The sequence below is a fragment of the Morone saxatilis genome, unplaced genomic scaffold, assembly GCF_004916995.1.
Source record: "Morone saxatilis isolate NCDOM2014 unplaced genomic scaffold, NCSU_SB_2.0 Contig12, whole genome shotgun sequence".
Classification (NCBI taxonomy): Eukaryota; Metazoa; Chordata; class Actinopteri; family Moronidae; genus Morone; species Morone saxatilis.
The window spans coordinates 16,995,024-17,020,079 of record NW_023339674.1 but is presented as its reverse complement, the minus strand read 5'-3'; the positions used below and the strand labels follow the sequence as shown (position 1 = coordinate 17,020,079).

Genomic DNA, 25,056 nt, shown 5'->3' with positions numbered 1-25,056 from the left:
ATACATATATATATATATAGATATAGATATACACACACACACACACACACACACACACACGCCTGAACCCCAACATCCACAAATGAACACAAGGAGAACCAACATCAGAGCGAAGGGCAACCACAAGATGTCGGGGAGAGCCAACCACACAGAAACTCTCAAAGCTCCCCACCACAGCAGCACACTGCCCAGACTGACGTTTCACTGTTCCCTCATTTGCTTAATGTTTTCCATGTTATGAAAATGGTCTTAGTCAAACCACGGGCTGCAATTTAACAGCTTATATTGTGTTGTTTAATCTTTCAAAACTTGTCTGAGGTGGTTTCCCCATTATAATAATAATAAAGAAAAACTGCTAAATTATTTTAGACAAAAGAGTTAAATCGTTCTTAAGCACCTTAACATTTTTAAGAATACATATGGTATGCAATTCATGTTTAGAAATATGATTTCTTCAAAACAGACAAAGAGTTTGGAGTTCTGCGTCACTGATATGACCAAACAACACAAAAAAACACAAAAGAAATCAACAATATTACGATCAATTCCTATAAAAGGAGGCTAGGTGTCTAAAGGCTGGTTTCAAACAAAAAACCTTCCTCTTTTATTTGTGTGAGTTAGAATAATGAGGAATGTGGTTTTTGAAAGGGCAGAGCCACGCTGTAGCCGGTTCCCAGGTCACCTGCTAGATCAGGAGGCCGGTTACCCTGACAACCCTATCTGCCAAGAGCAGGACCAGCATCTCCGTTTTAACCCCACTTTGTCTGATACACCAAACTACCAACAAACTGTGGTTATGTGTATCAGTCATCCACAGAGGACTCCTTAACCTCTAATGTCTTTCCTTGGTTGTGCTGATACAGCAAAACCTGAAAAAGTATCTTTCTTTTATTGACATCAGCTGCAAGATGCTTGTCTCATCTTTTCAGATCAGGCCGGAGAAGCACAAGGATGAGAACGGCAGAAGCCACTGACGAGCAGTTCACACTTCCTTTGATCCTCATGAGGCTCTTTTTGATGTTGCTTTTGAATGCTGACTCAAAGCGGGAAACAATGCAGCACACGGAGGAGAAAAAAACACACACCGTCTCTAAAATGGCATAATTATCAGGATGCAAAACACCCATACCATGCAAATGTGGAAGTGCTGTCATACGAGGGTGCACTTATACTCGTGACATTTCATAGATTTTGGATCCGACATATATAGTTTTTCAGTTTCAATTCCATCGGGATCATATCATTTCAGGTAATATGTTTCAGTGTATACTATCACACTGCAACACCTCAGGTCTGCTGGACGTCTGTCAAATATCAAGCTGTGTGTATAAAGTGTCTGGAAGTTGTGCCCCAGACACACACACACACACACACACACACACAAGGTTCTTTTTCGTCTTCACAGCTGAGGCAGGGAGCCTTAGCGTGGCGTGGATAACGGGAGAGCACTCGACAGGTCTGAATCAGGACATGCTGACATCAGCATCATTTTCCCAGAAGCCTATAAAGCTCATTGTTGGGCGCATCATTCGACCCACCAACTGGGCAAGATGACCGATCGTAAATTCAGGGAGAGAAAAAAAAAATACTGTCCTAATTTGCATTAGATAGTTAAATACTGCTACAAAGCTGAAGTGGAACAAATGACTTTCATCTCTAAAATAATGTGCGAAACATAGACAAAAAGGCAGACAGCCTGTTAGGGTGAAGCATTACAATTCCTCAAGCTTAAAGGGAATCACAATAACCTGAAGTATGGCAGCTGTATCACAATTGAAGGGGATTGTGGGAGATTTTGTCAGGACTTGAGCGTTGACAAACAGAGATTATGAGGACTTTGCACTGATAGCTCCACCAAAAAAAAGTCTGACTCATTGCACAACCCGAGTTGGAGGCGCATTATTTACACCACTTCTCAGCCTTGACAGGAAAGTTGTTGTCTTCTTTAGCAGGAGACAGAACAATCTGTGCAACAGTTCCCCGTGTAAGCACTACTCACGTAATCATGGAAGGCTTTAGCTTCACTGGAGTGGTCACATGTCTCTCTCCTCTCTGGCGCAGCGCAATACAAGTCCCAGAATACACTGTGGACAAGACAGGTCATAAAGCAAACAAAACCACACAACCAACCCCTGGACATGTTTACCCGGACACAGGAACATTATCTCTTACCACCACCAGGAGTGTAAGAATCCAGGGGGTTCTCCGAGTGTTATGTTTTTCTCCCATCGGATCTAGGAAATGGGGATTTTTTTTTTTTTATAATGTGTCAACTACGTACATGGTAATATTGTTGTTACTAAAAGAGCATGTATGATACATTTATATTTAAAAAAAATATTAATAATAAAAAACTTTTTTCCAAAATTCCACATACCTCTGATAAAAATGTCTGTGCAGACTTCTGTGCTCCTATGTGCAACAAATACTCATACACATACAGAGCCAACCTGTGTGGGGGAGACAAAAAAACAACATCATTTTAAATTTAATTTAACAAACAGGCAAAAAAAAATTAAAAATAAACGTTAAAATCATGAGGTTAAATCTTGTTCAGCGGGCACACTGAGTGACTAGAGTCGCGTACAGGCCCTCTGAACAATGGCTGCCAAATAGCCTATGCCAAAAAATTAAATGGGGACTGTGTAACCAAGCCAAAGCCTGGTTAGATTCACTACAATGAGGAGCTCACAAGAAAGTGCTAAAGCAACAGTATAATTTAACGTCGTGATGTGAAAGGGTAAAAAAAAATTAAAAAAATAAAAGCCCCAGCACCAGCCTGCAGTGTATTAGCTAGGTACAGTATCCTGGTGGCACTGATGGGGCTGAGGGAAATAAAAACGGAGCCTATCCAGAGCGCAACAGAGAAAACAATGTACTGTGTGGCAAGGCGATGTTATTGTTTTCTCCTCTCCGGGCTCTCGACTGCACAAAACCGCACAAAATATCACACACAACCGCCGGTTTAAAAAATAAAAAACACACACACAAGCCCTCGGAATCGGTGCGTAGAGGTGTAAAAAGAGGCAGCAATAAGCCAGAGGTAGCGACAAACACAAGCTCGGGGAAGGAATGGCGAGCAGACAAGGCGGTTCATTCAATTCCACTCTCGGTAGGAGGAAATCGCCTCTCGCTAGCTCTGTCCAGCGAACAACAGAGAGCGAGAGGGAAAAACTTACGAGGCAAAAAACACACAATAAAAAACGTTTCTGAGCTTACTTTTCTCGCGCTTGGCCGTCCGAGGGCACCGGGGTGCCTTTGCCTTTGGGGAACATTGTTTAGTGTGGGAGGACGCCCGCCTTCTCTTTCTTTTTTTTCGCTATTTCATCTGTCAGATCATCGCGGCCGCGACCCTCTCGCACTCCAACCGCACTCCTGCTCAACCCGACGACTCAACCGAGCCTGGTCCGCGGGGGGAAGAGGCGGGGCCAGGCGTGACTGACGCCGCCGGCAGCCAATGAGAGAGCGCCGTTCGCCTTAAGGTCTGCCTCTTCGTGCTTTCAGTTTGCTGTTTTTGACGTTGATAGCTGCGATATCAATGAGCGTAATTTAATGAAGAAACTGATAGTTCTTCTGTAAGTGTTTACAACACTTGATTCTGACATGAATTAACTGTTCTGGCAATTAACAATCAACCATTTCAACCATTTTTCCCTTCTCAAAAAATATTTTACAATAAAATGTATGTATAAGTATCTATATCTAAGAAATAATTCTAATAAAAAATAATTTTATAGAAACTATAAAAATCAAATCTCCAAAATATGGTGCCCTGAAAACTGATTGGAGCTTTAAGGCAAAGTTTATTATTCTTTGGACCCTTCATTTTAATTATGTACTACTCTTACTAGTATTACTTTTATTATGTGGGCTCCATACCAAAAGAGCCTTATATTTCTATATGTTATGGACTTTTAAGTGTATTAATTAACAGCAACTTATACTGTAGGAAGAACAATAAGGTTTTGCCTCACAAGGAGCAAATAAATGATGATATGGGATAGAATAAGCCCTGTTTTCCCTTACATAAGAAATTAACAAGTAAAGAAGCAAATATGCAGGCCCTACAATACATAGCAAATCAATAAAAGCGTCTCAAGTAAGACTAGATAAATGGGTTCCTCTGAAGAGATCATTGTTGGAGTTTAATAAACTTTTAAACGGTGCTTGAGTATGGAAGAACTTTTACATACATATTGAAACCACTTTTTTTTAGAATCCATAACATTTCTAGAGTATATATTTTTTATTTCTTTAAATAAGTGCATGAACAAATGCTTTTCCTGTTTGATTTGCTATTAAATATCGCCTTTAAACCCCTTAAATATGAGGTCACCACAGTTCCACCTTAAAAATGTGGACTGTAACTACAGGGGGATCTCCCTCTCTCTCTCCCTCTCTCCCCCTCTCGCTCTCTCTCTCTCTCTCTCTCCCTCCAGTGGTGAAACTCTAAATCTATGGCGTGTGTGTGCATGTGTGTGTTCAGCAAGTTGTTGTGTTGTTCAGCGGGTGGGTGACATGGTTAAGAGCCCCGGTCGCAGGCTGCACAGTCTCAGCCGGCGTTAATGTTTCCCAGCCGACAGTCATTACCACGCGAAGGACTTTATCTCCTCTTTACCCTGCAGTAACTTTTAAAATCAGGTGAGCCTTTTTCCTATTTCATTTGCTCTCAGTGTGAAATACATGGCCGTGTTTACCAGTGATTTTGTTTTTTGTGGGTGTGCTTTGGCAACAGAAGTTTAATGGTGAATGTCTCATTTCATTTGAAGTCAATTTAAAGGTCACCGCAGCTCCTGTCATCGATGACAGGAAAGACAGGTGACCACTGAGTCCCACTGGAGCAAAAGTTATGGGCAAACACTTGTATCCCAACAAATAGTTTCCATGAGTAACCCATTCAGCGGCATGCCTTAAAATAGTTTGCATGTGTCTTGAAATAGTTTCTCAGTCTCAGCATGAATAAAACCGCTCTAAAAAGACAGGACCCAGCCTGCACTTAGAAACAAAGGTTGTATGTATAATTGTATTCATTGATAGTGTAGAAGCTGCACCATCAAATGCTTGATTACATAAATAGGCGCTTCAGGTTTTTCCTGATCCTTCAGTGGTGGTGGTGGTGGGGGATAAATGTTGGGCAATTTCTCACAAACTTGAGTTGCAGATTATTTAAAGCGTCTTAGGTTGCAGCACAAATGATGATGAATGCATATTTCATGTTCAGTAGGGGAGCAAAATCAAGGCATATTAACAGATTAGAAATGTCTGTGTTTTGGTAGTAGTGCTTCTGACTCTGCACTTAAATTACTGTTAGATGTGGGTGTAAACACCTGTGTTGCAGCCACCTTAAACTCAAAATGGATTGCTTGTCAGCTGAAAGAGTCCTTGAATGAACCCCAAACAGATTTCATCAACTATCCATCACAACTGATGGAAAAATAATTGTTTTCATTTCATAATAATTTTTTTTTTTTTAAGATTATATAATTGTGTTTTAGGGGACCAAAATGTATAAATAACAAATAAAGTGTGCTTTTCTTAACCATAATTAAAATAGAAGACTGGTGCTCGCTCCAAGAAATACTTTTACTATCTGGGTTACAGAATGTTTTTACATCCGGACATGGTCCAGGTTTAGTGTAGAAAGGGCCCCTGTTTAACTCCTTTTACAACTGATGCGTCCATTTTTTTGATTTTGCTGTATGAAGTAATGCAACTTCCAATCATATGTTTTGTGGTGATGTGGCTGTAATCATTATATTTTTCCTTCAGTATGTGAGTCCAAATCCAAGTGGACACTGTCCTGGTTCTGCTGTAACACATTTTTTCCCCTGTGTTTCCCATCTTTGTAGTTGTGAACTATGACGTCAGAGGGGAAACATGCAGACACCGTGCAGGACCCTCTGTTCATTGAGGAGAGTGAGGAAGGGTACAGAAACCCCACTGAAGTAAAGATGAGTCAGATTGTGCTGCCATGCCATGCCAACCACTGTGGAGAGCTGAGTGTCGGGCAGCTGCTGAAATGGATGGACTCCACAGCCTGCTTGTCTGGTAGGAAAACTGCTCACTTTTACAATATGAGCTAAATGAATGAAAAGTGTTACTTCGAAACTTTCAGTAGTTTTCTTACGTCTCAGCTTCACAGCATGTAACTGCTCACCAGGAGATTATAAAGCCTTAAACGTTCTCAAGCATCTGCAATTCTGAGGATGCACCATCGTCATCCAAGAATATCCCATTGCTGAAGTATTCTAGCAGGAAGTAGTAAACTTGCATTAAAAATTAAATCCTGATGATTCAAAAGGGAGGTTTTTTTTACATACCTAAACTAAGCTAGGTAGATAAACCAGTGTGTGTGTGTGTGTTTGTGTTAAACACACAAAAATGGATTCATGTAACACTTGTAGTATTATTTATTTAAGTTTTATTTGAGCTGTCAGAGCAAAAAATGGTCGACAGAATGGAAGATGGCAATTGCCACTTGAAGCTGGAGGTGGATCTCTGGTGGAATCTCTGGTGGATCTGCTGAAGTTCTGTAGTCTCTTGATGTATTTGCAGAAAGGCTGAGGAGCAAGTCTGTGTAAACATTCTAAAGACCAGCTTTACATCAATAAAATGCACATATATAGGGGCGGCAGCTCAGTCTGTAGGGACTTGGCTTGGGAACCGGAGGGTTGCCGGTTCAAGTCCCACAGACCACAAAAATGGAGTGTGGTGGACTGGTAGCTGGAGAGGTGCCAGTTTCACCTCCTGTGCACTGCCGAGGTGCCCTTGAGCAAGGCAACCTAACCCCGAAACCTGCTCATGAGGCGCTGGTAGCTGGTATATCTTCTTCTTTTTCTTCATATTAAGTTCTTACCTTTTTATTTGCTTTTTGTCCAAGATTTTTAAGGCCCACTTATAAAGACACTATGGGTTTAATTACAGACTGGTTGGCTTGAGGCCAGGTAGTTAAAGGTTGAGTGTGTAACATTTAGGAGGATCCATTGGCAGATATGGAATATAATGTATTTATAGGTATTTTTTCATTAGTGGATAATCATCTGGAAATATAATTATTGTGTTTTTTGTTATCTCAGAATGAGACATTTATATCTACAGATGCAGCCAGTCACCATGTTAGATCTTCAGCACAGAACAGACAAACTGATCACTGGCTCTAGATTGAGGCGTTTGTGTTTTTAATGCATTTTGCAGCCACCACAGTTTCTTCCTCACACTTGGAAAAGGATGGTGAAGCAAATTAGTTGCAATCTTCAACTACACTGCTAGAGCGCTAAATCCTACACAGTTTTATATATTCAGTATTAATATATATGTAGTACGATTTTCTGGAAACCGATTATGATTTATGCATTTCAATTTGAAAGTATCTTTTTGTGTAATAGATCAGAGGTTCCCAAATGTTTTCTTTCTTAATTTTTCTTTTCTTTTTTTAACCAGATTGTGCATTTACAGAGTGTCGCCACTCCAGAACAATAAACAATGTCAATATAAGAGAGAAAAGAAAGGAAAAATACAATCAAACAATATATTATAAAAACAACAAACAAACAGACAAACAATCCAGAAATGGCCCAAACTTTTTCATGAGATGCACATTAGACCACAGAACCCCAATTTGAGAGGATTTTGTTTTAAGGAATTCCCTATGAGTAATGTTTTTATTTTTTAGGTCTGAAGATGATGTCTTCATAGTCAATCAGTGACCCAGTTCACAGATGCTTTGTGATTTTGTGCTGCACTACCTAAATATTTCCATATCTCTTCTCTCCCAGCCGAGAGACATGCAGGTTGTTCCTGTATCACTGCATCTGTGGACGACATCCATTTTGAACACACCATAGGGTAAGGTATTAACCTTATTGCTGCTCTACCATGGTGTATCTCCAAATCATTCCTGACACTAACTGAACATTACGTCTCATAGTTGAGAGGTTCACAATGTGTTGATACTATAATCACTGCTTCATGTTGATAGTAAAGAGAAGCATCTGTGTCTGTCTACTCCAGGGTGGGAAAGGTTGTAAACATCATAGCTAAGGTCAACCGAGCCTTCACGTCCAGTATGGAGGTTGGTGGACATTGTTTTTGATTTCAGCATTGTGAGCATTCATTTTATTTCATAAGTAATAAATAAATGTGGTGATTCTCTTTCAGGTGGGTATATTGGTCAATTGTGAGGACCTTTACACTGACAGGCAGTGGAAGGTTTGCCATGCCTTTGCTACTTTTGTGGCCAGACGAACTGAAGCTGGGAAGGTAAGTGGCAATAACCGAAATATGAACACAAAGCCATTTAACTAAAGCTGGTTCAACATCCTCTGGTTCTGTGTGTGTTTTGTGTGCACAGGTACAGCTGAAGCAGGTGATTCCTCGCACACAAATGGAGCAGATGGAGTACAGCCTGGCAGCAGAGCGGAGGAGGATGAGGCTCATCCATGCTGAGATCATTACAGACCTACTGAGCAGCAGCACAGCTCAACTGAGTACAGACAGTAGACGTAGGGCTTTATAACACAGCACTTGGCACCATTTGGAGTCTGATTGACTAAAGCTCCTTGTTTGTGCGCTCTCACCAGGAGAATGCCAGGAGTATCAGGATGCTGTGCCAGCCGAGCGGACACGAGTGGAGAGCGTGGAACTGGTGCTACCGCCACATGCCAACCACCAAGTCAGCACCTTTGGGGGTCAGATCATGGCCTGGATGGAGAATGTGGCTACAATTGCAGCAAGGTGTGGACCTAGTTTTTCTGTTTGTCATTGTTACTTTTTTTAAAACTAGCTTAAAAGAAAATTTAAAGAAATATTTAAATATGAAGCTACAGCCAGCAGTCAGTTAGCTTAGCATAACAAGTGGAAACAGGAGGAAGGGCTAGCCTGGTAACAAACTCCACCTACCAGCACTCCTGAAGTTCACTAATTAAAACACTATATCTAATTGGTTTAATACGACAAGTTATGATTTTATAAGGAGTTGTGCGGGACTATTTCTTGGCTGAGGTTGCCAGTAAACCACCCGGCCACAAAATAGTCCTACAGAAAACCCCTCATAAATGCACAAATAGTTTATTTTTCACTCCAGTATTTGTATAGATTAAACAAACAAGATAAAACCTGGTAATCGTCGATGAGTTTTGTTACCCTGTTTCTCCTGGTTTGTCTTTATGCTAAGGTAGGATAACTGGCAGTAGCTTCATACCTAACCAGCAGATATAAGAGTGATCTTCTCATAACTCTCAGCAAGAAAACAAATAAACATGTTCCTAGTAACTCCTAATAATTCCTAATTTGCCAAGATGCTATTTGTAATGTATTGGTTAAAAAAACATCAGCACTTGAAACAAACTACAAACACTTTGCTCTTTCTTCTTCATATTTTGATCTAGTCGCTTGTGCAACGCTCACCCAACCCTGAGGAGCATAGACATGTTCCATTTCCGTGGCCCATCTCATATTGGTGACCGACTAGTGCTGAAAGCCATTGTTAACAATTCCTTCAAGCACAGGTGAGTACTACACATAATGAGGACTTCTTATCGCACAAGGGACAAACAACTCTCAACTCATCTAATAAATGTATGTATCTTTAACATTTACAGTCTAAGTGTGTTTACATTATACGTCTGTGTGAATGCATATCTTTTGTGAACCCACGCGCCTGTGTACATGGTGTGCTATAGCATGGAGGTGGGAGTGTGTGCTGAGGCCTATCAGGGTGGAGAACCTCTGCGCCATATAAATAGTGCTTTTATGACGTTTGAGGTGCTGGACAGTGACAGGAAACCAAGCACGCTGCCACGGATACGACCTGAGCCTGTGGTGAGTTTTTTAAGTGTCCTGTCAGTGCCTGGGAGCCCATAATATACATATAAGTATGGAGCCAAAAAAAAGCTAAATGAGCATCCTTTTGTGAGAATTTCAACATTGGGTTTTCCCATGTTTTACAGGATGGAAAAAGACGTTATCAAGAAGCTATTGCCAGAAAGAAGATTCGCCTGGATAGGTTAGTATATCCCTTTGAACCATCAGGTTTTGTTCTTTGTACAGCCTACTGATAAATTTATAGAGTGCTGACATGGTTTGTTGCAGATCTGTATGTTGTCTGTGAAAAAAGTTGGTCCATATTTTAAACACAAAACTGTTATTACTCCCTTTCCTATTTATTACATAAGGAAACATATGTTTTGAGCCAAAAGTAGCTGCAGAGGAATCAGGTTTTTTTGTCACTGAAGATATGATACTAATAGTCAACCACAAACCAACATTGTATGCAAGATGGATTCTCATTAAACATGACAAAACCAACAAATACATTGAAAAAAACAAAACAAATTATAGTACATGATGCACTATAAAGCACTGGGAGTCATCATTGCTTAGTTTGTCTATTGTTTACAATCCTCTGCAGCAGCACATGACTTGGCAGAGCAGCATATCACAGCTGAGCAGACTTTGGTGCAGAGTCTGTCAAGCATAATAAGTTCATTGTTCAACTGTAAAATACCCGGCCTCCAGTATAATCTTCACTCCACTGTTTGATAACCAAATGTGTTGTATCATTGCTAGAATGAAAATCGGTCACATCTTTCTTTTGTCCCTGAATGTAAATCATTGTGCCCTACCTGTTTACAGGAAATACATTATCTCCTGCAAGCAAACTGAAGTGCCCCTGTCTGTTCCCTGGGATCCAAGTAACCAGGTATTGCAATTTCAGGCAAACAGAGGCACACATGCTTAGGAAGGCTTATTAGATATTGCCACTGTGGTCAAGAGTTCAGACAGCCCTTTGTTTTTCAGATGTACCTGAGCTACAATAATGTATCAGCACTGAAACTAATGGATACCAGAAACAACTGGGTATTAACTTCTGAGAAAAACAAGGTCAGTATTGTTTGTATTAGCATCCAGGATATAGCTTGTTAAATAGTTACAGCTGTTGCGATTCCACCGTGCATTTGGATCCGTATTATTTTGAAGAAGCTGCACAGTCACAGTGGCTGTCCTGGAAGTAGGCCCACACTGCTTTAATTAAATGGTGGAATAATGCAGAACAAGTCTGAAAACTTTGTCTAAAGTAATTTTCAGAGATTGAGAGAACAAGCTCAGACTAAAGTCATCCTCAAAATATTTAATATATGTAGAATCTCTCATGCACCCACCAATTAGCGTGACAGCTGTCAAACTGTGCGTGCATTAAAATAACTGGAACAAAACCTGTTTGTACATGTAGAGCCCACCTCCTCTTTGTGGATGTGCTCCATTCTTAGGTCAGGCTGTACACACTGGAGGAAAATCACGTGCTGTGTTTCAAGGTGGAGATGCACGTCGGTGTACCAGCAGAGCAAACGTTCCACCTACTGTCAGACCTGAGGCGGAGAAAGGAGTGGGACCAGCACTATGAGTCAGTAACGTCTACATTTTTGGCATTTAGCGTCATCTGGTGTACAGCAACTTACAGTCAGCAGAGTAAGCTTAAAGGATAATTCAGATGTTATTCTATATTTTTGTCAGCAAATCACATAAAAACACCAAAACAGTGTTTTTGTCTGTTTCTCAATACTTTGGATCTTTGATGCTCAGCCCCAAGCCCATTTGTTTCTAGATTCTTATAGAATATGTAAATCTTTAAATATGCAGTTTTATTTTTAAAAAGGCTCAGTAATTTCATAAAACAGCAGGGCACTGTAGTTTTTAGCAAATGCCACAGGAATTAATAGTAATAGAGTGTTTCTCAGGGGACTCTTCTCAGCTATGGAGTAATACACATTTGGTGCTTTAGTGAGTATTTACAGCCACAGGAAGGTGTATGTGGGATGCACTCAAAATAAACTACAGTGCCTATATTCATGGTAATGAAGCAACATGTAAACCAGTGCAACAATGGTGCTCATTCATTCCTCATCATTTTTGAACAATGGAGGTCTATGGCACAGAGGTATAAGGATACATTAATTGTCGGTTTTGGACAACAGAAGAAATGTCAAATATCACCAGCTTTATACTTTAAATTACTCAGTTGTATTATATTATTACAGCAAACAACAAAACAAACATACGGGGAAAGTTCAGCATGACATACGTTGGCACATATTAATTCAGGACAAAATGAGTAACAAATAAAATAATCAAAAGGTTCCAGTTATTTTTCTTAATTGATTGTGAGACATAGTTATTTAACTCTTTCACATCTGCATTGTATCACATGCTTATTGCTTTGTGGCCACTGCAGGGAATGTGAAATGATCAACCAAGCAGATGAGGAAGACACACTTTATCGCGTAGCCACACCGTCGGTCAGTAAAAGGGGCAAAGGCAAGGACTTTATCTTGCTGGCATCTAGGAGGAAGCCATGTGATGCCAGGTGTGGTAACATAATAAACTTTTTCACCTTTTGTTTCTCGATATCCTATTCCACCTTTTATATTATTATATTTTTATGCAACCAATTATTGCATTACTGCCACTAACTCTTTCATAAATTCTCATGATGCCCACTTCTTCTGTCCCTCTCAGGGACCCATATCTGATTGCTCTGCGTTCTGTCACTTTGCCCACTCACCCTCCCACTGAGGACTACACCAGGGGAGAGGTGCTCTGTGCTGGCTTCACAATCTGGGAAGAGTCCAGTACTGTCACCAAGGTTGGCCAAATGAGAGGGACACGCAGTTCAGCATGCACGCTTTCTATGAGCACATTGCTGCAGCATAAAGCTTCACAACTTTAAAACTAAAGCAAAAGTAATTACAAGATGCAGTGGTTTACTGCACCATGTCTGACCTGTGTTTTGTTTCAGATCACCTATTACAACCAGGCCACACCGGGTGTCCTCCCCTACATCTCCACAGACATCGCTGGCCTCTCCTCCAGCTTTTACAGCGCTTTCTCTGCCTGTAGCGACTTCCTGGAGGCCAACAAAAACAGCCTGGCTGCTCTGCCACTCTCTGCAATGAGACATAACAGTGGCGCCATGGTCTCCCCACAAGAGGAGCAGTGGCATCAGTAGGAGGGATTAGGATCATCTCTCTGTCTTCATCCCATGGCACTTCTGTTGTGGAGGTGCCATGCTCTTTAAGTATCCCCCCCGGAGATTGCAGACGTCTTTGCAATGGATTTGTGGTTGGTTTCCCCGCCCCCCCCAAGTCTTTAAACCTCAGTTTGCACTGTGTGACTTTGTTTATTCTGTAAATGAGAGAGAGAGAGAGGGGGAGAGAGAAAGGATAAAGAAATGCACTGTATAGGTTTTTGTAAGAATTTGCTACATGTTTTCAGCAAGATTATTAGGTATGAAGCAAGAGTCTTTCTCGTCAGTCTTTACAGAAACTAACATGAGAATAAAATTATTCTAAGCTGGGATGTTTGAAACAGCTTATTGTTAGATATAGTATATTTCCTACCTCCTAAATAAAGTTTTTAAACTATTTGATTAAGACTTAAGCCAATTGTACATTTAGTGTGTAATGTAAAGTTTTTATTTTGAGACAATGATTGTACAGGACAACTCTTGCACTGATCGTATAACATGTTGACACTCGATGGCCAAGCTGTTTTCTTGATTAAACTGAAACAATAAACACAATAGACCAGTGGATTATGTTTATTTTAGCTGTTGTGTTGGTGTTCACCTCCTTCACCCTGCATTCCTGACATTCCTTAACCATTTTTCATGAAGAAAAAAGAAAGGAAAAACACAGCTTGCAGTTGTATCCCACTGTAACTTGTGATTTTAGTGTTGTGCTGGCTGCCTCTGACTGGGGTTTAAAGGAGTTTGTAGCTCTGTCTGCTTTCCAGGTATTGTGCTTGTTCCATGATCATCCTGTTGTGCTCACACTGCTTCCCGGACAGCTGAACAGGGAGAACAGCAGCATCTGTAATGAAAAAATGTATGTGATCGTCAGTACAGTGTGAAATTTCAGGTAAAAGGATGAAATACTGTCAGGCACAGGCCAGTCAGTAATCCTGTGAAATAAATCTGTCCAAAGCATCCCTGGATGAGTGGATTACGTGTCTTGGCCTGCGGCTGAACGCCCGCTGCCAGTTCACACCACTCTGCAGGTCACTGAACAGCGTCTGATTTGTGCTATTCTTGTGAAAAGCCTCGGTCAGTGCCCACTCCCAAGCCTTCCTTCTTCACCTCTGTTTTAAAAATGCAGCATACTTCTGCCCGGCGTCCTGCACCTACTGCCTCTGCCAAAGTGCTTTGTGAACGATCTCAACAATCCAGCTCCATAGGCTGGTTTACCAACTTCTTCTGCTCAAAGTCTGCCTGCAACCTGTTGGCTGTCATCTGGAAGGCAACCTTGTTGACAGAGCTCTGAGAGCTTCAGTAGAAACTGCTTAGCCTTATCTTTGTAATACTGGAAGGATAAATGTGGTTGAAGGTGGCCAAGTTGTGTGTTTTCAGTGCAGCGGAATTGCACAGTCTTATATAACCTCTTATAAAAAAAAGTTTACAGCCAATATGAAATACTAGCAGTAAGTAGTGGATGTTGAACAAGGTCTAAAGAAAGATCTCTGATCTGTGTGGATCAGTTTCTTTCATCTTTTTTCCTTTTCAATTATTTTACTTGAGGCTTGTTACCCACAGCTGATCAGCTGATAGCACAGCCTATGTCGCAGACTCTAAAAGTTAAATATAGCCCAGGTTGTTGACATTGTCTGAATTCTTCCTCCAATTTTTTAAACAAAAGAGACCCTTTTTTTTTTTTTTAATCCAGCTCGCTCCTCAAGTATCTGCAATTGTGTCTAACTGTCTTAAACTTTCCTTTTTAGCACCACTGAGATGTCAAAGGGCTTATTTAGCAGACAACCAGTCCCAAGACATTTCCACATGTTGTTGTCATGGAGATTTAAGACCCTTGCATCTGCTTTTTCTTAACCCACAGCACCAGGAATGTGGTGTAAGAGAAAGAGAATACACTTTGTAACAATATACAATTTAATGTCATGCAAATAAACATGTAGCCTGAGGATGTTGAGCATCTGTTGCCATGGTAACATGTGAACAGTGACAGAAAACCTTGTTAAAAATGATTGTTATTTCTGATTATAAAAGCTAGCGTAATAGATTAATTAATTTAACAGACTCCATTCAGGGAGTAAAGTGCACTTTTGTCATCAATTAATTATCAAAGGTTATTCAGCAGGCAATTAGCTATGTTCAGAAAAAGAAATGATTTATTTCACTCATTAGTTTACATCAGGTTGTAGGTCTGTTTGGGAGGTTGTCTGCACTGCGGTGAAGTAAAACCACTAAAACACCATTAGTACTTGTACAGGTCCAGAGCCACCACTGAAGACATCATGGTCATGTACTTAATTATTGTGTCTGGGAATTTGGAGTTTCAAGGACCTGTCAATTATGATAATCATCCTTGTCTGGGTTTCTTTTTCTTTTGTAAAGCACTTTGTAACATTGTTCAGCCATAAAAATAAATATATTCTTATAATTGGGATAAAAGGTTGATTCTCAATACATCTAAATTAGACTAGGTTAAAGGTTAGGTTAAAAAACACAATTAAGACACATAAACATAAATAGATTACAATAAAACTGTTGATTAAATCGTACTTAAAGTCCACTTAGTTTCTTTTGTCAAACTACTGTCAAGGTCAAGAATGAACTTTCATGGTGTACACACACCCAAGATAAACCCATACTGGTGTATTCACTTATTTCAGCCATTCCTATACACACAACTCCCAGCATTGCTCTGCATACTTTCAGCCTGAGCAGAGGCCAATCGTCCAGTAAAGTGAAAACACCTGTGTGGGTGTGCAGAGCCTTTAAATTACATTAAAACAGCAAAGGATTTTAATGTAATTTTGCATTTCTCCACCTGAATATATATATATATATCCTGAGAGAGTGCAGTGAGGGCTCTTCAGAGCATCATGTGGGAAGACTAAATTGATAGAAAATATATTTAAATGAACAAAGAATAGAAAAGAGAGACAATTTCACATAATGTATGGAACACAGAACAAAACAATACAGAAACCAATTAATAATACAAACAAAACACTAAGATCTTCCTGTGAACTTCACTGTTTCACTCTTCCGGGACAGAGCCAATATAATATAAATATTTACATTTTATTTTATTGTATTTATTATGTGTTAAAATATAAAAATGATATATCTATGGCTGTTTTCCAACGTAAACAAAACCAAAACAAAACTGCAGGTCCACCCTGACCACGTGCTCCGTTTACTCGCCGGCAACGTAACCACGTGACAACACCCGGAAGTAGGAGACGATCTGAAATAGGTTTGCTGCACTTTAACTATTAACATAACTACAGCGAGTGTATTTAATCGACATTAGTGGCGATAGGATGAGTCAGCAATACATCACAAAGTTAAAAACCGCAACAAGAGAAAAACTCAGGAAATTTAACTCTCTGCGAGGTGAGTTTTATATCATCTATCTATCTCATCCTGTATGTCTGTATATCTGTCTGAAGTGTAGGTCAGTGAAAGCATGTCAGATATTAAGCTTAAACGTGCCTGTATTTTGTCCTCATAACTATCTCCTTTCTGTTCATGTGAAGACCGAGGAGTGCAGCCGGGGGAGTTCTGGGACGTGGTGGTTGTGACTGCTGCAGACTGGAGCCAGAGGGAAGCATATGAGCTGCAGATCACACAGAAAGTTGACAGGAAAGAGCTTCCCCATGGAATTCACTACAAGGTCTTTTCAGATCCGCCTGGGTCTAAAATAGGTGAGTGAGTCAGACGGACACTCTCCAGTTTCATTTTAACTGCCTCTGTTTGCTGTTGAGGGGGGATCAACAAAGCACCACATTATTAGAAATTATTACTAGTCTGACCTTGTGTTTTCAAGGGAATGGGGGCTCCACGCTGTATGCGCTGCAGCAGCTGAATGACATCTATGGGAAGACTCTGAGCAGACTGAGAGTCATCCTCATCCATGCAGGTTGGAGATTTTAATAACCTTTTGTTGCCCTTAGATGTCTAAATAAATTACAATTATGTCTTGCGCTGCTTTTCTTCCAATTCATGCTGATACGGTATTCTCAGTGATGGTATTTGTGTAATTATTGGTCGATAAAATGTCAGAAAACGGTAGTAAAAAATGCCCATTACAATTTTCCAGAAGCTGATACATCATCTTTAAGTGACTTGTTTTGTTCACAATTATAAGCAAAACCAAAGGGATTCACTTTAATATCGTACAGGCCTAAATTAAAGGACCAGTGTGTAGGATTTAGTGGCATCTAGCTGTGAAGTTGCAGATTGCAACAAACTCAATGCAGCTCCCCGTTCCAAGCATGTAGCAGAAACCACTGGCTGCGAAACTGAAGCCATTTTTATCTGCAGAGTGAGCGGGTCCTCTACTGCGGAGTCCGACATGTTGAACCGACATGTTTCTACAATAGTCCACCATGGACAAACCAAACAGTGGCTCTAGATGGGACCACCATAGCTTCTGCTACAGGTTTGGAACGGGAGGGTGAGGTGAAGGGGTTGTAATCTGTAGCTGAGATGTTTACATTTTGGAGGATGGAACTACAAAATCTTTGGCATTTTTCCTTAAAAAACCAGAAACGATGAACTGATGATCAAAAGCTACAGTCAGCACTGTCAGCACTACAGGTACTTGCTGTGATGACCTCCTTCTCCCTTATGATCCTGATTACAAATAAGGGCCTGCAGAAAATAGATGGATGGGTTGCATGCATATATACTATCAAAGTAAATCCATTATTGCCCGTGAATTATTAAGGCCATTTGCCAAAGTCAGGCTCCAGACAGTATTACTGCCCTAATAAAATAAGCAACAATACTTTACCATGATATTATGGCCTTTCTTTAAACTTTACCACCGCAAAGGGCTCCGCTTCTTGACTCACACACAGTCCAAATAACAACAACACAATTACTGTTGCATCCATGTCGGCTAATTTATTTATTGATTCTTATTATTATTATATTTAAGCATAAAAAATAAAGTATGTCAAGACTGCAGAGAACATTAGATTAGAAACTGCACACACACTCCCTACAAGCTTTATTCTTACTCAATTAAACTTCCACTTCCTTCCACAGCAGCAGATCATCATCGTCTAATTAACCCCAACAGATTCAGATTTCAATTCCAAAAACGTATTATCTCATACGTCAAAAGAAAAATGTACATTATTTCAATAATGTAGTGTATTGGCAAAATAAATACTTTGAAGTCTGACAAGACATGTGATTGGTAACAATGTGTATCATTTGTATGTGATTACAGACTTAAAAAGAAAATGTCTTTCATTTAACTTTTCGTGAACGTTTTCAAGTTATTCTAAAGTTAAGGGGCTGATTGCAAATGATCAGACATTTTAAATAATGCACGTATTGTATGTGATCTTCCCCACTTTCTCTCCTCATCCATCCAGGTGGGTTGAGTCAGCGTCTGCCCAGTGCCAGCGCCCTGGGGAAGATCTTCACCGCCGTGCCGCTGGGTGACCCTCTCTACCAGATGCTGGAGCTCAAACTGGCCATGTATGTGGAGTTCCCGTCCCAGATGAAACCCGGTGTACTGGTGACCTGTGCAGATGACATAGAGCTCTACAGTATTGCAGAGGATGAAAGTGTCTGTTTTGACAAACCTGGCTTTACAGCTTTAGCACACCCCTCGTCACTGTCTATTGGGACTACCCATGGAGTGTTTGTGTTGGATTCGCATGAAAAGTCTACTTACTCAGAGATGGAGAACACTTCCTGCCTGTGCTTTCTGCACAAGCCGAGCGTTGATAAGATGCGAGACAATGGAGCTGTTTGTAAAAGGCAGAGCGGTTGTTTTTCTCTTCCTGATGCTGAGTTTGTCTACACAGACAGCACCTATTACATCGACTTTGATACCACAAAGTCTCTTCTTAACCTGCTGAGAGAGTTGGGCCCTTTGGACTGTGAGATAGATGCATACGGGGACTTCCTCCAAGCACTGGGCTCTGAAGCCACGATAGATTACACCAACAACACCGCAAATGTCACCAAAGAGGAGAGCAGTCTGGTGCAAATCCGCCAAAAGATCTTCCATCTTCTAAAAGGGACTCCCTTGAATGTCATTCTCCTGAACAACTCCAAGTTTTATCACATTGGAACCACATCAGAGTACCTCTTTCACCTCACTGAGGATGTGGCACTGCAGAGGGAGCTTGGTCTCCTGTCATCTGCCTTCAGCGCACATATGAATGAAAACTCAGACGACTCCCCCGGATGCTGCGTTATGTACAGCGTCCTCGATTCCAGTTGCACTGTGGGAGCTGGATCAGTGGTGGAGTACTCCAGACTGGGAACAGGAGTTTCTGTAGGTCGGGGCTCCATCGTCAGCGGCTGCCGGGTCAGTGCAGCCCTCTCTGTGCCTGATGGAGTCTTCATGCACTCACTGTGTGTGAATCACAAGCACCAAGCGAGGTTTGTGACTGTCGTGTTTGGGATTAATGACGACTTAAAGCGCAGTGTGGAAGCCCCTGCGTACATGGAAGAGCTGAAGCTTTTTGGTTTCAGCCTGGCAGAGTGTTTGTCCCACTGGGGGCTGAAAAATGAAGTCCTGAGGTTCTCAGGCGATGCGTCCAGCTGTAGTTTGTGGAAGGCTTGTTTGTTTCCTGTTTGCTCTGATCCACAAAGCTCGTTCTCAGTGTCTCTGGAAATGCTGCAGGCCGTCCTGAGTGGGTCCACATTCACCTTACCTAAAGACACAGAGCTGATGTCCATGCAAGAGTGCTTACAGTGTAAGAACCTGGAGGAGATGTTGAAGTTCAGGAAGGGACTATATGAAGACATCACACGGAGAAAATCGGACAATTGAGATCATGCGAGCAGTTTTATCTTGTTAAAGTACGAAATCAAATACATTGTGCTATAAATCATCAATATATTGTATGATCATTTTTCAACCATCAGAACTATGAGCTTTTGTCAGCAGTATGAAGATCTGATTTGGATTTTGTCATCTGATTCATTGTGGTGTAATGTTTCATAAAGTTCATTCTTAATTTTTTGAAAATGTTTTTGTATGTTTTTTGTAATCTAAATTTTAACATTCTGGTGTCTTATAGAAGCGTTTTGCTTTTTACCTCATCTGATCTCACTTTTAGCATTTAAGTGTTGCTTTGCTTTCAGTAATTATTTTGCTCATGACAAGAGGATACGCTGTTAATATGGCAGCATCAAAGGTATAAATACGTCGGTATTTGGAGCATCTGTCTCTATAGCGACATGTCCATTGTCTTATAACAACAATGTGAGGCAAAGGGCACAGTTCATCTTAAAGTTCTTTTCATTTAATTTAATTTGTTTGCAACTCAGGACCATGGTGACATGGTATGGAGCATGAACAGAATATAGAGCAAAAAGCCTTGTTTACGAATAACTTTAAGCTTATCTGATTGTAATAATAAAATGAATTTAAACATAGATGTGCGGTTTAAATAATACTACAGATCCTCTGGTTTCTACTTTTGCTTTTCCTGCTATGACAAGTCACAGGTCTGCTGCGTGTGACAGAAATCAGTTGGGAACCACTGAACTTGTTTTTTAGGCAAAAAAAATCAATCAGCCTCTCATACATCATAGACTGATTGTAGTGGCAGGGCATTGATCACCTGCTTTGTTTTCACACACACACACACACACGGTCACACTGATACACGCCCGCTTGCATTTGGAGGGAGATCAGTTGTCGTAGTTGTTAGGCATTCCACTCAAAGGTGTTTATTTTTAGCCCGCAGTCCATGATCCCCCTTTATCTGGACCTGTGCAATTGTGGCAGAGTGAGAGATTGTATTACTGCTTTACTCAAGTAAACCAAACTGCACAGAACATATTACCAGAGCAGGACCATATCAATGGGAAATTACAAATCAAGACCATCTCAGACATGTACAGGTAATGGCTTGGTGTGTTCGTGGGAGGATATTTTAATGTTTGATGTATCCACAGGGTGAGAAAGAGGTGTGAATGGAAGAAGGAAGGCCTGGAGGGGAGGGTTTTACTGTTAGCTGCCATCATTTTCTATCACAAGATGTACACAAGTTGAACAAGCCAGTGACTGACAGTTCTATATAGTAGTGCCAGAACACAGTGCAATATACAGTTGTTTGCACTCAATTTTTTTTTTTGCACATGGGCAATAATAAGTTCACATTATGGCCAATTACGAGGGTCAAAGGACAGAGGGTGTCGAATGTTGTACAGTTTGTAAACCCCAAATTGTGATTACTACATAAATAAAATTTGACTTTGATGTGACATGTTATTGTGAAGATGAGTGGAAAAAGAAGGTGGGGGAGTCGTACGCCGTGATCGTTGAGAAGTTGGAAGACGACCTTCAGCTCAAAGACAGCGAGCTTGTGGATCTCAAACTGGCTTTTGGGTGAGTTTTAAATTGGAATTTAGGGTGTGTGACTCACAGTATGAACCATGTGTAATTTAACACAAGGGGTTTTAATTTTTACAAGCTGGTGATGTTGATTTTCTGTGACTCAGCTCCGATGAGGCTTTTCAGAAGGTGAACGTGAGCTACCGAACAGAGAAGGGGCTGTCGCTGTTGCATCTCTGCTGCGTATGTGGAGGTATGCATGACTGCTAGGGTCTATTAATAACTCCTCAACAAACTGTGACAGTGGAAAGAGGGATTACTATGGACTGAGTGACATTATTGTCTGAAGATGACCTTAAACCTCAAAGTTAGACACAAATGTAAACAGAAATAAATTGTAATAAAGACTAAACAGTTTGCCTGTTTCTTAGATTTAGTATATTATTTCATCTTGTTATGTTATTAACAATAAACATTATGTTTAGTTTAGTGAAATATTTTACCAGCTGATAATTTCAGTATGTAATATTCTGACCAGGTAACAAGGCCCATATCCGCACCTTGATGCTCAAGGGCCTGCGTCCTTCCAGACTGTCCAGGAATGGATTCACTGCACTCCACCTCGCTGCTTACAAGGTGAAGAGAATTAAAGAGCAGTAAATACAGATTTCAGATATATTCTAAATATATTTCCAAGTGTAATCTATGTCTTTGCCTTGCTTGTGTTGTCATGCGGTGAAGAGCTGTCTTATGTTTTGCCACATGGTGGAGTCCAAGTACACACTAAGTCAGCATGACTATCTCTGAAGTGGGATGTGGAAAAAGCAGAACAATCATGGCTATATAAAGTGAGTGTTTGATAGTAATACAGTAGTTATGCTTTCACCTCACTGTCTTTGGATGTGTTCCTTGTTTATGTTGGTACCACAGGCTAATGCAGAGCTATTGACTGCACTTCTCCACGGAGGGTCAGACGTGCAGCAGGTGGGCTATGGGGCCCTCACTGCCCTGCACGTGGCCACGTTGGCTGGGCACCATGAGGTGAGAGCTGGGATTTCTTTGGGTCTTTTAAATGATCAACACCTGTGGACTTTTCATTGCTTTTGCACGTTTATAACCTGCCATATTTCCCCACCAGGCAGCAGATATACTCCTGCAGCACGGAGCTTTTGTGAATGTTCAGGATGCTGTGTTTTTCACTCCACTGCACATTGCTTCTTATAACGGTCATGAGCAGGTAAGTTGCTCATCGTCATCACTTCTGCATTCATAACTTATGGGGGAACAATCTGATCAGAAAAGTGACACTTTTCTCATCTGAATCTATATGTTTCTACTTCTCTCTCTCTCTACCTTTCAGGTGGCAAAGCTGCTGCTCAAGTTTGGGGCAGATGTGAATGCGAGTGGTGAGGTAGGTGACCGGCCGCTGCACCTAGCTGCAGCCAAAGGTTTCCTTGGCATCATCAAACTGCTGATGGGGGAAGGGAGCAAAACTAACGGTGAGACCTGAGACTCCTGAGTGCATCCCGACATATAGTTAAAATTCACTTGAGTCAATCGTCTGTAAATTAAACATAACAGCACAGGTTATTATATACTTTACTTACTACGCACTGCTTCAACACTGCCAAACCTACTGATTTCCTTCTTAAAAAGCCACAGGGAAGATACTTCAGTTCTATAGCTGAAAATGATGGTGGGAATGTTTTTTTTTTCTCTAACTTTTCTTCTCTCTCAGTGAATGCCCAGGACAATGAAGATCACGTTCCTCTCCACTTCTGTGCCCGCTTTGGTCACCATGACATTGTCCGCTATCTCCTGCAAGGCAACTTTGACGTACAGCCTCACTCTGTCAACATCTATGGGGACACACCTTTACACCTGTAAATAGAGTGTCAGTAGGCTTCTGTGCGTTTTTGCTAGATGTCATGAAGTGCTGTATTGAATGTTGTGTTTCTTCAGGGCCTGCTATAATGGGAAATTTGAAGCAGCGAAGGTGATCATACAGATTTCTGGCACAGAAAGTCTGTCAAAGGAGAACATATTCAGCGAGACAGCACTTCACAGGTATTGTCACACACTGTATTGTGCTTTGACACGTTTGATTTATGAGCATCACTTTTAACCTGTGATTCATGTTGCTCTGAGGTGATAATGAGTACATATGGCATGTCACAGTGCTTGCACCTATGGTAAAGACCTGGAGATGGTGAAGTTCTTGTTGAGCCACAATGCTATGAGCATCAACCATCAGGGCCGAGACGGACACACAGGTGACTCATGTGTTAAAACTCCTATACTCACATGTTCAGTTGTATTTTTAATTATAAGTGTGTTTATATATATCCCTTTTTTGCTCTATTCAGCTCTGCACAGTGCCTGTTTTCACGGCCACATCCGCCTGGTGCAGTTCTTGCTGGATGGTGGCGCAGACATGAACCTGGTTGCCTGTGACCCCAGCAGGTCCAGCGGGGAGAAGGATGAGCAGACCTGTCTGATGTGGGCTTATGAAAAAGGTCTGTTTGTATGATGATGAGCTAAGCTGTCAGGAAAGATCTAATGAAAGCTAATATTAGCTCTTGTGTTTTTCCACCTCAGGTCACGATGCCATCGTCACCCTACTGAAACACTACAAACGTCCAGATGAGTCCCCCTGCAACGAGTATTCCCAGCCAGGAGGGGGTGAGTCACACCTCGAGAAACTATTATCTGTCCTATAAGTCCTCCATCCTTTTATCTGTCTGAACATGTCTGCTCTCTTCCAGATGGGTCCTACGTTTCTGTCCCTTCTCCTCTGGGAAAGATCAAAAGCATGACTAAAGGTAGCGAGGTGGAGTGGAGCGCAGCAGATTTTCCCACACTTCACATCAGTGTCAGATGACATGACAGCGCACACTGCCAGTCTGTCTGTGTGATATTCATACTTAAGATCCAAGAAACAGTTGATCTGAATAGCATGAAACCAGCGTTTAAAGCCTCTCAGATAAGGAATAATAGGATAAGTGCACCTTAATTCTACTTTTAATTACTTACCCTGAAAAAAATAACATCTGTAGTACCTTCAGATGAAAAGGCTGTATTATGAAGAAACTATTATGCTTTAAACATGACTGTAACTATCATCAGCCATGTTTTTTGAATAATAGACAATAAACTCAATTTAAAAATAAATTGAGTCAGTTTAACTGCATTCAGTAAGTAAGCACTAAGTTAAAAATAGCAACTTTCTTTGTGAGGTATTGATTCATTACACACCTGTAAAGCTCTTCATCAATGAGTTAAAGTTTTCTAAAATTGTTTCTCTCTATTTTTAGAGAAAGCAGAAGTTCTTCTGCTCAGGGCCAGCCTCCCATCTCAATTCCATCTTCAGCTGTCTGAGCTGGAGTTTAACGAAATTATTGGATCAGGTAACTATGTTCACATGTTTGGTTTTAGTTTTTTTTTTTCTCCAAATAATGTGCTTCAGATAATCAGATAATATTTTTGAGCTTCAAATCTGTTTCCCCCTCAGGCTCCTTTGGAAGAGTCTACAGAGGCAAATGCCGAAACAAAATAGTCGCCATAAAACGGTACATGTCAATTTAAAGGTCCAGTGTGTAACATTTAGGAGGATCTATTGGCTCTATTGAAATATAATATTCATAGCTATGTGTGTATAATCACCTGAAAATAAGAGTGATTGTGTTTTCGTTATGTTAGAATGAGCCATTTTTATCTTCAGAGGGAG

General features: G+C 40.8%; 4 protein-coding genes across 5 annotated transcripts in view; 3 read left to right on the top strand and 1 right to left on the bottom strand.

Annotated features, from left to right (window-relative positions):
- The window catches only part of ssbp3b (single stranded DNA binding protein 3b), a 13,238-nt gene extending 9,832 nt beyond the window's left edge, over window positions 1-3,406 (bottom strand). For both annotated transcript variants that reach the window (XM_035653907.1, XM_035653908.1), the window contains exons 1-4: window positions 3,220-3,406; window positions 2,378-2,450; window positions 2,173-2,234; window positions 2,000-2,084 (exon numbers count right to left, since the gene is read on the bottom strand). In XM_035653907.1, coding sequence (XP_035509800.1) covers window positions 2,000-2,084; window positions 2,173-2,234; window positions 2,378-2,450; window positions 3,220-3,275 — 276 coding nt within the window. In that variant the 5' untranslated portion in view covers window positions 3,276-3,406. The remainder of the gene's footprint in view (window positions 1-1,999; window positions 2,085-2,172; window positions 2,235-2,377; window positions 2,451-3,219) is intronic.
- A 1,018-nt stretch (window positions 3,407-4,424) lies between these two features.
- Window positions 4,425-13,586, top strand: acot11b (acyl-CoA thioesterase 11b). Its single transcript, XM_035653772.1, has 16 exons — window positions 4,425-4,641; window positions 5,850-6,048; window positions 7,776-7,845; window positions 8,011-8,071; window positions 8,158-8,259; window positions 8,351-8,486; window positions 8,580-8,733; window positions 9,387-9,506; window positions 9,681-9,819; window positions 9,948-10,003; window positions 10,633-10,699; window positions 10,798-10,881; window positions 11,268-11,401; window positions 12,230-12,361; window positions 12,514-12,640; window positions 12,794-13,586. Exons 2-16 carry the CDS (start codon window positions 5,859-5,861, stop codon window positions 13,001-13,003), a joined length of 1,782 nt encoding a protein of 593 aa, XP_035509665.1. The 5' UTR covers window positions 4,425-4,641; window positions 5,850-5,858; the 3' UTR covers window positions 13,004-13,586.
- A 2,651-nt stretch (window positions 13,587-16,237) lies between these two features.
- On the top strand, window positions 16,238-20,015 carry fpgt (fucose-1-phosphate guanylyltransferase). Its single transcript, XM_035653986.1, has 4 exons — window positions 16,238-16,408; window positions 16,552-16,719; window positions 16,842-16,934; window positions 18,403-20,015. The coding sequence occupies exons 1-4, from the start codon at window positions 16,336-16,338 to the stop codon at window positions 19,815-19,817; spliced, it is 1,749 nt and encodes a 582-aa protein (XP_035509879.1). The 5' UTR covers window positions 16,238-16,335; the 3' UTR covers window positions 19,818-20,015.
- A 702-nt stretch (window positions 20,016-20,717) lies between these two features.
- tnni3k (TNNI3 interacting kinase) overlaps window positions 20,718-25,056 on the top strand; it is a 12,765-nt gene continuing 8,426 nt past the window's right edge. Inside the window, exons 1-15 of the mRNA XM_035653985.1 lie at window positions 20,718-20,896; window positions 21,275-21,383; window positions 21,497-21,582; window positions 21,868-21,965; window positions 22,260-22,370; window positions 22,468-22,566; window positions 22,690-22,828; window positions 23,068-23,212; window positions 23,292-23,396; window positions 23,508-23,602; window positions 23,696-23,845; window positions 23,928-24,011; window positions 24,095-24,151; window positions 24,644-24,736; window positions 24,841-24,898. Coding sequence (XP_035509878.1) covers window positions 20,857-20,896; window positions 21,275-21,383; window positions 21,497-21,582; window positions 21,868-21,965; window positions 22,260-22,370; window positions 22,468-22,566; window positions 22,690-22,828; window positions 23,068-23,212; window positions 23,292-23,396; window positions 23,508-23,602; window positions 23,696-23,845; window positions 23,928-24,011; window positions 24,095-24,151; window positions 24,644-24,736; window positions 24,841-24,898 — 1,469 coding nt within the window. The 5' untranslated portion in view covers window positions 20,718-20,856. The remainder of the gene's footprint in view (window positions 20,897-21,274; window positions 21,384-21,496; window positions 21,583-21,867; window positions 21,966-22,259; window positions 22,371-22,467; window positions 22,567-22,689; window positions 22,829-23,067; window positions 23,213-23,291; window positions 23,397-23,507; window positions 23,603-23,695; window positions 23,846-23,927; window positions 24,012-24,094; window positions 24,152-24,643; window positions 24,737-24,840; window positions 24,899-25,056) is intronic.

Bases quoted from the DNA above. Each gene is read 5' to 3' on its own strand.
- acot11b (XM_035653772.1), top strand. From the start codon at position 5,859: ATGACGTCAGAGGGGAAACATGCAGACACCGTGCAGGACCCTCTGTTC. The intron at 8,260-8,350 runs GTAAGTGGCAAT...TTGTGTGCACAG, and splicing joins GACGAACTGAAGCTGGGAAG to GTACAGCTGAAGCAGGTGAT. The intron at 10,004-10,632 runs GTTAGTATATCC...ACCTGTTTACAG, and splicing joins AAGAAGATTCGCCTGGATAG to GAAATACATTATCTCCTGCA.
- fpgt (XM_035653986.1), top strand. From the start codon at position 16,336: ATGAGTCAGCAATACATCACAAAGTTAAAAACCGCAACAAGAGAAAAA. The intron at 16,409-16,551 runs GTGAGTTTTATA...GTTCATGTGAAG, and splicing joins GAAATTTAACTCTCTGCGAG to ACCGAGGAGTGCAGCCGGGG. The intron at 16,935-18,402 runs GTTGGAGATTTT...TCATCCATCCAG, and splicing joins AGTCATCCTCATCCATGCAG to GTGGGTTGAGTCAGCGTCTG.